General features: G+C 35.6%; 1 protein-coding gene across 1 annotated transcript in view; it reads left to right on the top strand.

The window, feature by feature from the left end:
* TAF2 (TATA-box binding protein associated factor 2) overlaps nt 1–13,927 on the top strand; it is an 80,381-nt gene extending 66,454 nt beyond the window's left edge. Inside the window, exons 24-26 of the mRNA XM_065895117.1 lie at nt 72–177; nt 2,551–2,673; nt 13,665–13,927. Of these exons, the coding sequence (XP_065751189.1) occupies nt 72–177; nt 2,551–2,673; nt 13,665–13,927 (492 nt within the window). The remainder of the gene's footprint in view (nt 1–71; nt 178–2,550; nt 2,674–13,664) is intronic.
* Nucleotides 13,928–14,484: the final 557 nt, after the last annotated feature.

The following is a 14,484-nucleotide window of genomic DNA, read 5'->3' as shown; positions in this document are numbered from 1 at the left end:
AGAGCAAAAATCCAAACATAAAGTGATATAATGGCTCTTTTGCTCCTTTGTTTTATATGTGTGTGTTTTAGTTTTCAAGCTCTCAAGATGAGGAGGAGATTGATATGGATACTGTTCATGATAGCCAGGCGTTCATTTCCCATCATTTAAACATGCTTGAAAGGCCGTCAACTCCAGGTAAGATATATTGCATTCACTTGGGTTGATGGAGAAAGTTCACGCGATATCACTATTTTAAGGTGTGTTGCTTTATTTTGAAGAGAACAACTATAAAGTTTAGAAGTAGCCAGTATAAAATACTAGATTGTATCAGATTATAACACATGTCAGCAAAGGAATAGAGTTTTTCAAAGTATTTCATTTGATTTTTACTTTATTATGGTCCTTTTTAAATATTAGGCTTACTTCTAGATTTGTTTTTTCAAAAATCCATTCATCAGATTCCTTCCAATAGCTTTCATTTCTTTTTTTTGTTTTGTTTTTTGTAGTAGGCTTAACCTCAAAATAAAAGACTAAATTTGTTTTTTTATAAATAATGTAACCATAATTATATACAAAACTTCTTGACTACAGTAAATGCAGCCTGTAACACAACTACTTTCTCTTCTTGACTGCCTGCTCCACATAATATTATATCATATCATAGATTTTTGCATGCATCTCTCAAACATCATAATCATTTCTTTTGAAAATGTTACCTGAGGCAGTATTGAATTTACCTTATTATTTCCCTGTGGGCAGGCATTTGTTTCCAATTTTAATTTCTTGCAAATAATTCTCTCTGAATATCTTCATACAAAAGCTTTTGTTTTTGTCAAATTATGCTCTTAGGATAAATTCCCCAAAATATATTTTTGGTGATTTTTTAGCTTTATTGTAAGATACTTATCTTTAGAATATTTTCATAGCTCTTGATATTATTGCCATAATGCCCTTTGAAGAGATTATACCTAGTTCATGTCATCAGCATTTTAAAATTTTCAGGAATAAAGCTTTGATGTAACTTGCATGTAAGTTGTGAAATACAGTAATAAAACAAATATCGGTGAACCTGCCACCCACCCTAACATGTATATTATACTCCATGCCGTGGCCATTCCCTTTATGCTTCTTCCCTGATTCTGTTCACCTGTGTTTGCATTACAAGTAAATACTGTCTTGAATTTTTTTTTCTTTTTCTTAATCATTCTGTTGCTTTTCTTTACAATATACCACATATATATATTATGATCTATATGTTTACTTGCCCTTAGTTTTTGAATTATATGAAAATGGTATGATGCTCAGTATGACTTGGTCTTCTTCACTCAACCTTTTGCTGCCAAAATTCATCCATCTTGATCCATAGGTGTAATTCATTAATATTTATCATTTTTGTATCTCATGGTACTATTTTATTGTCAATGTAATAACTTAAAAGATATTTATTAACTATAAAATGATCATTAAGTTTATAATGCATTTCTTTTATTATGAATATGACTATTTTTCTTTTTTGTGCGGGAGGTCCTGTTCCTGTTTCTTTTTACTGGAAAATCCTATTTATACTTCATGCTGCTTGTGGTTATATTTTATGATCTTTACATTTGAATGAGGTGTTTTTCTTTTTTTTTTTTTTAACATGCTGTATTTGTGCAAGTCTCCCTTACCTACCTTGGTCTGCTTTTTGTTTGTTTGGCTTTTTGTTTAATTTTATTTGTGAGACCTAAGGTACTTTTTACTATCTAGTAATCTAGGATGAGCTAGTAGAAAACTGGCATCAGGTAGAATGTGAACCTAATTATCTTTGAAAACTGACAGGTCGTGAATTCTTTGGCTTTTATAATTGTAAGAGGTCTTAACAGTTATTTATCTATTCTGTGAATTTTACAGACAAGGAAATTTAAGCAGAGAGATATTAAATGATTTACCCTAAATGACACACCCAAGTAATAGCCAACTCAGTGCTAGACCCAAATCCTTGAACTTTTCCATGTGACAAATGAAATTGAGGCACAAAAAAATAAATGTCTTACCTGGACTGTATATCTAATTTGTGGATAATTTGGAATTAGAACCTGGGTCTCCTGATAACTACAGTGCTGTTCACATTATACCATTAAAACGTTCCTGTTTTAAATATCTTCTGTAATCCCTAAATTATTTTGATCTATTTGTTGAGTAAATATTATAATAGAATTTATTAATAAGTTTTGGGGGGAGCAGGCATGCTTTACTATATGCAAAGTTCCACATAAATAATAAAAAACATGACATGGTTCTGCCCCAGAATGTAGACTCCAATTTATATGTTCAGCAGTCTAGTCAGGTATACTGTCTTTCTTGAATGTGTATTTTTCTCAGACTTAAGTATATTGGAACCATGGCAAAGAAGTAAATCAAATGGGGGATCTTCAGTACTTTAAAAAAGTAGTATTCTTTTTATTATTGGAATTTTACTGTTGAACTGATTCTGGCTTTAAGGTTAACTTATAAAAACCTTCAGACTGTTTTCTTCTTTGGGGAAACAAAGAAATAAATCTCTGTTTTCGCTCTTCTTTGGCATTTTAGGGCTCTCCAAATATCGGCCAGCCAGCTCCCGATCTGCGTTAATCCCCCAGCACTCATCAGGTTCTGATGGCACACCCACCACAAAACCCCAATGGAATATGGAACTTGCACGAAAGGGAACAGGTGAAATTATTATTATCATTGCTGTTGTTATTTTGCTCAAGAACGAATCTATTAACTTCATAAAGTTTCTTTATCAACTTAAAGAATACATTAAAAACGACAGATCTCAGGACTTGCTTTTCTTGTAACACATTGACTCTATATTATCTGACATAAAGACTTTTTTTTCAAATGTAAGCTACATATATTATTATTTTTTATTGAAGTGTAGTTGATTTACAGTGTGTTAGTTTCTGATATACAACACAGTGATTCAGTTATACATATGTATATATATATTCTTTTTCAGATTCTTTTCCCTTATAGGTTATTACAAAATATTGAGTATAGTTCCCTGTGCTATACAGTAGGTCCTTGCCGGTTATTTACTTTATGTATAATAGTGTGTATATGTTAATCCCAAACTCCTAATTTATGCCTTCCCCCCTTTTCCCCTTTGGTAACTATAAGTTTGTTTTCTTTGTGGGTCTATTTCTGTTTTGTAAGTAAGTTAATTTGTTGTTGTTTTTTTTAGATTCCACATATAAACAAATATCATATGATATTTGTCTTTCTCTGTCTGGCCTCCTTCACTTAGTATGATAATCTCTAGGTCCATCCATGTTGCTGCAAATGGCATCATTTCATTCTTTTTTATGGCTGAATATATACAGTATTCCATTGTATATATACACCACACCTTCTTTATCCATTCATCTGTCACTGGTCATTTAGGTTGCTTCCATGTCTTGGCTATTGTATTTAAATAGTGCCACTATGAATATTGGAGTGCATGTATCTTTTCGAATTATGTTTTTCTCCGGATAAATGCCCAGGAGTGGGATGGCTGGATCATATGGTAACTTGATATTTTTAGTTTTCTAAGGAATGTTCATAGTATATTCCTTAGTGGCTGCACCAATTTACATTCTTATCAGCAGTGTAGGAGGGTTCCTTTTTCTCCACACCCTCCAGCATTTATTATTTGTAGACTTTTTGATGATGGCCATTCTGACTGGAGTGAAGTGATACCTCATTGTAGTTTTGATTTACATTTCTCTAATAATTAGTGATGTTGAGCATCTTTTCATGTGCCTGTTGGCCATCTGTATGTTTCTTGGGGGAAGTGCCTATTTAGATCTTCTGCCCATTTTTTGATTGGGTTGTTTACTTTTTTGATATTGAGCTGTATGAGCTGTTTGTGTATTTTGGAACTTAATCCCTTGTCAGTCTCATAGTTTGCAGATATTTTCTCCCAATCTGTAGGTTGTCTTTTCATTTTGTTTATGGTTTCCTTTGCTGTGCAAAAGCTTTTAAGTTTCATTAGGTCCCATTTGTTTGTTTTTGTTTTTATTTCCATTACTCTAGGAGACAGATCCAAAAAGATATTGCTACGATTTATGTCAAAGAGTGTTCTGCCTATGCTTTCTTCTAGGAGTTTTATAGTATCCAGTCTTACATTTAGGTCTTTAATCCATTTTGAGTTTATTTTTGTATATGGTGTTAGAGAATGTTCTGATTTCATTCTTTTACATGTAGCTGTCCAGTTTTTCTAGCACCACTTATTGAAGAGACTGTCTTTTCTCCATTGTGTATTCTTTCCTCATTTGTCATAGATTAATTGACCATAGGTGCACGGGTTTGTTTCTGGGCTTTCTATCCTGTTCCACTGGTCTATGTTTCTGTTTTTGTGTCAGTACCATACTGTTTTGATGACTATAGCTTTGAAGTGTGGCCTGAAGTCACAGAGCCTGATTCCTCCAGCTTCGTTTTTCTTTCTTAATATTGCTTTGGCTTAAAGACTTTTAAATTAGGCGTTTTGCTATTTCAAAAGTAATATACTCCTCTTGTATAAAACTTTGAAATAACAGAAAAGTAGAAAGGAGAGAAAAAAAGCATCCCCTATTTAATGCCATTTAAAGATACTCATTATATTAACATTTTGATCTTTCCTTGCAGTGCATTTTCTAAGAATACTGTAATATGAAAAATGTCAGCCTCAGTAGCAAGTGTGAAATCTATACCTTCATACTTTTATAAAATATAAAAATCAACTACTTACTTCCCTCTCAGCCTCCCCCTGACAGGTTTACAATTGGTCATTCATGGTCAATCATGAAAACTTGATGCTATATATACCTAGAAAACTAACATATTTTGTCTTTTAAATTTATTTCATACTAATTGGACTTAAGTTTATGAAAGATAATTCAGTTCAGATGTGGCTATTACCTGTTTTACTATTGTACATTGTCTTCTACTTACCCTGTTCTTCTTTTGCTTAGAAGACTATAATCCAAATAAAGAGTAAACTTGTGATGCTGGTGAACAAAGATTCAGTCTTCAAGTTTTGGAGGGACAGGGAGTGAAAAACAAGATACATAAGCAAAATCATTTTTAAAGAATACTTCTTCCAGAAGTCATTAGTCAGGCTTTAAAATTCCAGCTGATGGATTTTGTTTATATAAACCATGTTTTTATCATATAAACAAAAGAGTAACTGTTTAATGATTTGAGGAGCTTAGGGATCAGCTGTGGTTAGTAGGAGACTGAACAAAAGCAACACCTCAAAATATTTTGGTATTGAGACCCCAGACTGTTGGTTGCTTGTATCTCTTTGTGTGCTTTATGCATTTATTGTAACAGATTCTCACAAAATATATTTCAGAAAGAAGTCAGCTGGAGACTTTAGCACTTAACTTTAATAAGTGAATTTTGACATTTCTCGGCCCTTCCCGATTTTGTATTCTCTGTTTTTGTTTTGGGATTTGGTGTAAATTTGCTTTATTATCATTATACTTATTAAAACTTTTTCAGACATGGAAGTTTTCTACATCTTTTAAAATTATGAAGTGTAGGGCATTTCAAACCTCTTGATATAGTTTGAGAGTGATGCTTCTGCCTATCTTCCATGCCTTTAAAAAAAAGTAAATTCTGTCTAAATTCCAGCAGTCAGATAAATTCTTGTTCCAGTAAAAATTCTGAGTATGTTTGTTTGGTTTATCCTAGTGATATGGCACGCTAACATATGAATAGAAACAAATCTTAACACCTTTTTGTGCCCACCAGTGTGCCTTTGTTTCATATTGCTTTAAAAATTACATTTTTACTTTTTTTGGAATCTCTTTACAGTCTTACAGTTCTCATGGCATCTTATGGGAAGACTGGAGAGGAGATAAAGGGGTAGTGGTAGGGAATAGGAAAACATTAACATTTTAGCTTTGGTTGCTTCAGTGTAGGGCCCTTTTATGTCACGAAGTAAATTGTATACCAGTATATTATATAGACTGATCTATAAAACTTAATTTTGAATATATTCTTTAATGTGCCTTTGTAATTTCCCTTAAATGTAATTATGCTGTCCAGTACTCTATGACCACTGAGCAAGTCTTAAAATTCAACAGTGTCATTATTAGAATTTAGAAAACATTCGTTTTACCAATAGTGTTCCAAAAGTTTATTTATACATGTATTTATTTTGGAATTCTAAAAACAGTTTTCCCATAGACATATTGTTATATTTGATAAGTAGCTTTCCCGAACTAGCCAACAAAAACCCTTTTTAACTTATACTATACTGAAGAATAGAAGTATCAAACCTAACCACTGTGTGTCACAGTATTTCTAAGAGAAAGGGTACTAAGAGCTCTATATTTTGGGCTGTTGGAAGCACAACTTTAACCTAACCCAGGTAAAGTTGGCAGTAAAACAGGAACAGAAGCTGGGGTCTCCTACTGTGGTAGCTACCTTGGCCTGGGGTTGAGAGTTGGGGGTTCTGGAGAAGAGGCATAGAATAGTGGTAAGGGAAGCTGTGATCTCTCTTAAATCTCTAGGGATTCTAGATTAAAGTTAACAGGTGGGTTTGAGGGGCCTTATTGAAGCTTATCCAACTGAGGCATCTTTTATTTGGCTATAGAATTCTTACAAAAATTTTTGAAGTAGTTGACTAAAAATGAAGAGACTGCAAATAAAGATTTGGATTAACAGATTCTCTTGAAAAAAGAGTTAACTGAGAGGCCCTCTTAGGCAGGGATGTGCTTTCCATTCCATTGATTCCTTCTGTTTTTGCACCCGGTAGTCTGCTTACTCATTTATGCTGTCTCCTTAGGTTGAAGACTTTTGAGTTTGAGACCCCTGGTGTTTTTTTCATGTGCTGAGATGAAGTCTGAGATGGCTGCCTCAGAGCCAGCGTGCCAGATGGCAGTTGAGAACTGGAATGTGTTGCAGATGTCATCTGGAAGGGGTGGACACTGTTAAGTAGAGGATAGGTCGTGGTTTACTTTCTAACACCCCACCAGTTTTCTCTTTCCTTGCATGTGATAGTGAGGGGCATATTTTAGGGTAGGGATGATATGTGTTTGGTAGCTTAAGCCATTTGGGGTAAGAAAGGAGAAGCGGCAGGGATGTTTTCCTTCATTGCTTAACTTTCTCCTTCTCCTGAGTTAAGGAAGGGAATCCGGAGAAAGGGCTGCGTGGGTCGCATGGTGTGATGGGTTGAGCATACCACGTCCTCTCCTCTCCCACCGCTGCAGCGCCTGAGGCCGCTGGTCTGTCTCCCAGGTTGCTGCGGGGATTGCAGTGATGAGGAGCGGAGGGAAGTCCCTGGTGGTTTCTGTAGGGAAGAAAAGAAGAGTTGCTGCAGTTGCCTAGCCAGGGCTGCTGTACTATGTGACAAATTCTTGCCTAAGTCAGAAAAGCACTATTCTGGTATAGAAATCTGTTTAAAAAAAAAAAAAAAGCTAGAGTTCTTTCTTTTGAAAGTCTAACATGAAAAAGACTTTGATTTTTTTCTTTAAATTATAATGATATAATTCTACACTTTACTTTTTTTGATCTAAAGAAACTGAAGAACAGACTTCACACATTTCCTAATAGAAACTGCAGGTTTTGTGTTAAATTTAAATGTATACCTAGTGTGATAAATTTAATAGAATTAGCAGGTTACTCACTGTTACCAGCACTTTTATCAGATGGGCCCGAAAGCTTCCACCTTAGGTGTGTATTAAGTACCCCTTTCTGTTTGTTTTGCATTTGTTAAATTGACTGCAGCTAACCCTTATCCATAGTGAATTCAGTAGGTCTCTAGGAAAGATTTTATGTTAGATAGAACAACAAAACTGAACATGTTTTGTTCTTTCCCTATAACATGAAATAGGCAAATCATAATATTGTGAATTATTTTTATCTCCTTTTCTTGGTATATCTTCTATCTGCAATAGAGACATATATTTTGTGTCACTAAAAGTTCTTTCATTAGTTTTATTTTTAATTTTTTAAAAATTTTGTTTTATATTGGAGTTTAGTTGATTTACGGTGTTAGTTTCAGGTGTACAGCAAAGCGATTTAATTATAAAAGGGCTTTCATTAGCCTTAAAATGAGTGGCACCTAACCTTGGGTGGGCCTCAAGTTCCCAGGCATCTTGTAAACCCCTAAAATGATATGTGGGATTATGCATTGTGTCACAGGGATGGTAATGTACGCATTTTTCTCAATAGAGATTCTATAGTTGACCTCATTATGCTAGTGTGAAAGTAAGCTTGTATGTGTCCCAAATCTTACTGTTATACAGGTCCACATGGGTAGGAAATTGTACTTTCTTATCACCTTGAATTAGACCTGGTAAAAATTGTTCAGGAAAGAAATTAAACAAATAAAAAATATATATTGTCTATAATAAATAAAAACTTACGAGCTAAAGGTTAGTGGTGATGCTAGGGTAACATTAGGTTTTATTAGATGTTCTGTTGTTAGAAACACTATTCTAATGAATATTTCTGTATATATTTCTTTGCACTTATGCATGAGCATGTTTGTGGGATATGTTTCTAGAAATGAACTTTCTAATTTAAAAAATATGAGCATTTAACATTTTCACGAATAGTGCCAGTTTGCCTTAACTTCTTTTTAAAAAACACTTTTATTATAGAAAACTGTGAAGTAGTCAGACTAGTGTAATGAACCCCCATGTATCCATTACTCAGATGCAGAAATGATCAATCAGCTCATGGTCAGCTGTGTTTTTTATCTATACCCTTTCCCATTTCCACCTTTCTGAATTATTTTGAAACAAATCCCACATATCATTTTATGCATAGGTAATTTTGTGTGTATCTCTAAAAGATAAGGACTTTAAAAAGTCATAACCACAGTAATATTCTTGTACTTTAAAAAATAAATGGTTTTTTCATATCATTAAATATACAGTCACTGTTTACATTTCAGTTGAATCATAAATGCCATTATTTTTATTTTAATTTTTAACAATTTATTTGTTTGAATCACTGTCCACATAGGGTCTACACATTGCAGTTGGCTGATATATCCTTTACATCTTTTAAAATTAAAAGTTTCCAGTCCATTCTTTTTTCCCCTTTACAATGTTATAAACTCCAGTGTTTTGATCTGTAGTTTTCAAGTCTGTATTTTGCTAATTGTATACCTGTGGTGTAATTAACATGTTAGAGTCCTCTGTATTTCCTTTAAATTTGTAATTATATCTAGAAACTTAATTGGAATCAGGGTTATAGATGGTAGTGTGTTCTTCCATCTGGAAGCATACAATGTCTGGTTGATTTTTTGTGAGGTTAGCCACTAAGGTGTTCAAGGCCTGGATCCATTAATTCATTAAGGGTTACAAGATGGTGATATTCTAATTCATCTTTCTGTTTTTATTTATAAGCTGATTATTTCTATAAAGCTAACTTGCCCCTCACCTGCTGTTAGCCATTGGTATAGATCATATAGCAAAAGAAAGATAAAGACTTGATTCTCTCTATGTATTTAATAATTTTCAAAATAATAATTTGGCTAGCATCCTCCAATGGTGATCAATTAGTTCTAGTCCATTACAGAATATTATCAATTATCATCAATTACAGAATATTATCAGTATTCATATTTTCCCAGCTTCGATTGGTGAGAACTCTTGACTCTTCAGTTCTTGAGAAGGCTTTAAACTTCCTTTCTATTATTATACCAGATGTTTCAGGCTCATCTTGTAAATATTCTAGCCAGACCTGGAATCAGCCATTTGTCCTAGGAGTCCTGGTTTCTAACACCTTTATCCTTGGATCTAGCTAATCCATTGTCTTCTTAATAGACTTCATACAAATCAAGAGAAATGCAAGAATTCTAATCAGTATATCTTGAATGCGAAGTGTAAGACTGCTAGACAAGAGATTGAATTTACTTTTGAAGGGGCTATTAGTATTCCTTGGAAAAGAGTACACTCAGTTGTATACTTGCCAGTTGCCTCTACTGGGAAGTACAGTTTCTAGTATAATCGTTGGCTTTTCTGCAATCCAAGTCGGTGTTTAGGATTAGATGATGAAACTTCTCTCGGTGCAGAAAAGGACCTCAGACTCCCAGTAGTGCAGACAGCCAATTGCAAAGCTGCAAAGTCTCTTGATGTAGACTGACTAAATAATGAGTTAGGAGTTAAAGGAATTTGTTTATGAAGCTCTATTACTTCTCCTTGTCACTTGGCTATACTCTGTTAGGTAGGGACCTATATTCCCATATTTATAGAATGGAGAATATATTTATATAGTTCATTTAAAATATAAATTAAAATTATATAGTGGCATATTTAACTTAACTATAAATCAGATATCTCTCAAATTTTTTCTTTTTCTGAAGAATATCTGGGCACCAATTATTGCAAAAGATAGAGTCCCCAAACTAGCTTATATATATAATCTCTCTCTCTCTTTTTTTTTTTTTTTGCGGTACGCGGGCCTCTCACTGTTGTGGCCTCTCCCGTTGCGGAGCACAGACTCCGGACGCTCAGGCTCAGCGGCCATGGCTCACGGGCCCAGCTGCTCCGCGGCATGTTGGATCCTCCCGGACCGGGGCACAAACCCATGTCCCCTGCATCGGCAGGCGGACTCTCAACCACTGCGCCACCAGAGAAGCCCCCTCCCTTTTTTTTTACATTACTGTTAGTGTTAGCTTTACCCAAAAATCATGAATATAAAAAATGTAATTTTGGGCTTTGCTGGTGGCGCAGTGGTTGAGAGTCCGCCTGCCGATGCAGAGGACACGGGTTTGTGCCCCGGTCCGGGAAGATCCCACATGCCGCGGAGCAGCTGGACCCGTGAGCCATGGCCGCTGAGCCTGCGCGTCCAGAGGCTGTTGCTCCGCAACGGGAGAGGCCACAGCAGTGAGAGGCCCGCGTACCGCAAAAAAAAAAAAAAAAAGTAATTTTGCAGTAGTAAAATGTGAATAATTCTTGCGAACAGGAACTGTAACACATTAGCTTGTTCTAAAATATTGGAACAGTGCCCGACACAAAGAAGGTACAGTAGTCCATACCAGTTTAATGAATGGTCTGTAATAGTTTCTGTACTTTATTCCTCTCTCTTCAAAATCAGTGACCTTCAGAATGCATTTAGTTTGACTAAGTTCACCTGACATCCTATTTAAAAAGTAACACAACAATTGCATAATTCTGTTATATTCATTCATTCATTTAGCAAGTTTTGGGGAGGTGGAGGTATGAGGATGCTAGATGCTGTGCAATACACTGGCATACAAAGATGATGCCCTGTCCTCAAGGAGCTGTGAGTCTAATGAAAGAGACCCCAAGATAAAAAGATGTGCGACAGTGTGCACCACGCCGTGTGCAGATGAGCAGAGTGGCTGCGGCCACAGACTCTGGAGTCCAGGCTCTTTGGTTTCGTAGCTCAGATTTGCCAGTACCACCTTGGGCAAGTCACTTAATTTCTGTGTGTCTTAATTTCCTCATCTGTATTATGTTGTGGGAACTAAGTTTTTGGACAGTTTGGGGAAAACTTCCCTCAAAAATGACATTTAAGCTGTTTTAAATTAATAAGAACCTAAAATGTTTTTTTCTTTTCCTTTCTCCTCCGTTAGGTTACAGTTTAAACATAACTTCCTTGGAGAAGTTTGTTTTTGATTCCCACTGCCCCCCTAATTTAAGTCTCCTGTTGTGCTCCAGTTTCACTCTGTGTTTTGTCTTTTTATTAATCGGGAGTACTTATTCAATTTCGTTCTTCTTTGCTACTTTGTAAGCTCCAGGAGAACTGAGATCTGTCCAGTTTATCCCTGTTTTTCCAGTTCCCATGTAGTTCCTGATATTTGTAAATGAATGTGCAAGTCAGAAAAGAAATAAGGGAAGGGTGTTCCAAGCGTAGGAATAGCATTTACAAATACACAGAGTTACGAAAGGGCTAGTCTGGAATATATAGAAAGGAATAGTGGAAGATAAGATAAATTCAAGACAGATTGTAAACTGTCCTTAAAATTAGTGGTGAAAGTGATTTTTAGAAAACTTCTATGGTGATGCTTGTTTTGGTAAAAACATGGCTTGGAGCCGGATTGGATCAAAATCAGCACTGAGAATTTACATTTTAAAAAGGAAAAGAAACTACTACATTAAAGTCCATTTTAGTGAAAAGCTTGGTTTTTTGACTACTCTGAATAAAAAATATATTTTTTTTCAGAAATTGCTGCACTGAAGTCTAAGGATTTTGTTCTGCCAGTAGAACTACCTGAGTTTTTAAACAAGTAATCATGATAGCTTTGTTTTTAGGAAGATAACTATGCAGCAGGGCCTCTGAACTTCAACACTGTTGACATTTTTGGCCATGAGAATTCTTTGCTCTAGGAGGCTGTCCTGTGTTTTGAATGTTTGGCAGCATCCCTAGCCTCTATGCACAGTCAGGCTAACACTTCCTCCCCCCATCCCACCCTAATCGTGACAACAAAAACGTCTCCAGACATTGTCAAACAACCCCTGGGGAGAAAAGTTGCCCCTGTTTGAGAACCGCTGCTGTGAAGCTATGTAAAGTGTGGATTCAAGTGTAAGACACTTCAGGCAAAGAAACCAGTTCATAGGAGACTAGTACTGTGATCCAAATGAGATGAGGTGGTCTGAATTAGTACAGTTGCAGGGGGGATAGAGAGGCAGATTAAAGAGATTCTTGTAAGTAAGAATAAACAAGATTTGGTAAGCAGCTAGATCTGGAAGGGAGGGCACCTGAGATGATTCTTAAGTTTTTTTCTTACTTGGCTGCATGTAAAGCAGTGCCATTAACCTAGAGTAATACAGAGAGAGAATTCTCTGGGTATGGCCCAAGAATTGTAGGGTATGGAGGAAGCAAGAAATTCCCGTACACTAGAGTCTGAGAACTACTCACTATTATAGATTCCTAGGCTGATAGAACATTGGAAATGGAAAGAACCTTCAAAGACATTTGATCCATTTCTAGGTGAGATAAAATACATGCTGAAGTTTTTGGTTTGACATTGCATCTAAGTTATATTTATACTATACTGTAGTCTACTAAGTGTGCAATAGTGTTGTGTCTAAAAGAATGTACATACCTCAGTTAAACAATGCTAACCATCATCTGAACCTTCAGCAAGTCATAATCTTTTTGCTGGTGGAAGTATTTTGAAATATTGCAAAAATTACCAAAATGTGACAGAGTGACTAGAGGTGAGCAAATGCTGGTGGAAAAATGGTTCCAATAGATTTGCTCGAGGCAGGGTTGCCACAAACCTTCATTTGTAAATAACGCAGTATCTGCAAAGTGCAATGAAACGAACTATGCCTGTAGTGCTAATCTCCCCCCCCACCCGAATACCATAGAGCAGAACTGTGGTTAAGGAGCTATGTTTTCATTGACCAATGTCAGTCTTAATCTGTAACACACACATCTAGTCATTGTCACTTCATAGTACTTTAAAATATTGAATATTAATTTTTAGAAGATGGTTGGATAACACACTGGTATGTATCATAATCTGTACAGACTACAAGGAATTGAAATACTCACTTCCTGGTCACAATGCTGAAAACTTACCTTTGTGTAACTAATTGGATGTCTTACTTGGATACTTCTCCCATTCCTGATTTTTTTCATGGAAGTGATATAAACACTTGGGAATCCATTGTCTTTTCTGTACTGTCACCAACTCCCTCTTACTTTCATTTCACTTTCCTTGTTATTAACAGGAATTCATTTGGGTGTTTTTAATCTTGAAGGTAAAGAACAATCACCTTTGGAGATGAGTATGCATCCAGTTGCAGCAGCTCCACTCTCAGTATTTACTAAAGAATCTACGTCCTCCAAACACAGCGACCACCATCACCACCATCACCATGAGCACAAGAAAAAGAAGAAGAAGCACAAACATAAGCATAAGCACAAGCATAAGCATGATAGCAAAGAAAAGGACAAGGAGCCTTTCACTTTCTCCAGCCCCGCCAGCGGCAGGTCTGTTCGTTCTCCTTCTCTTTCAGACTGAGAAGGGGCAAAGGAGACCTTTTCCTCAGTGTTCAGAAGAATATATGTAACTAAAGCTTTGTCAGCTATAAAGAATGATAAAAGGAAAAAAAGATAGTTGCCTCCCATAGAGATTCAAGTTCTAAACATTTGATTTACATTATTTATACAATTGAAATCTAATTAGGAAAATGTGTTTTATAGTTCTGAATAAACCATTTCATCCTGTTTCCTCCTTAAAATACACACACACACACACGCACACACACAGCAAACCCTTTCATAAGGCCCTCATATCCACTGGCAGTCCCCATTCACATCATGATCTCCATGTGTACTGCCAAAGTCAATTATGTTTTAAAGCCTTTGATGGATGTTATGGGGCAAAGTTATGTTTTAAACAGAAGCTACAGCCAAATCTGTGGTAAAACCACTATTTCCAGTGAAATATTGTATAACACCATTTGGAACTACTGAAAGACAGAGGCTTTTCTATAGGAATCTTCTCTATTACATATTTTTTTGCGTGTTAGCCATAGAAACTAAGCATCAGAATTCATAAGCAAGAATACATGATGT

This window comes from Phocoena phocoena, chromosome 17 (genome assembly GCF_963924675.1).
Source record: "Phocoena phocoena chromosome 17, mPhoPho1.1, whole genome shotgun sequence".
NCBI lineage: Eukaryota > Metazoa > Chordata > Mammalia > Artiodactyla > Phocoenidae > Phocoena > Phocoena phocoena.
The sequence above is the reverse complement of the archived record's forward strand: the minus strand, read 5'-3'. Positions and strand labels throughout refer to the sequence as shown.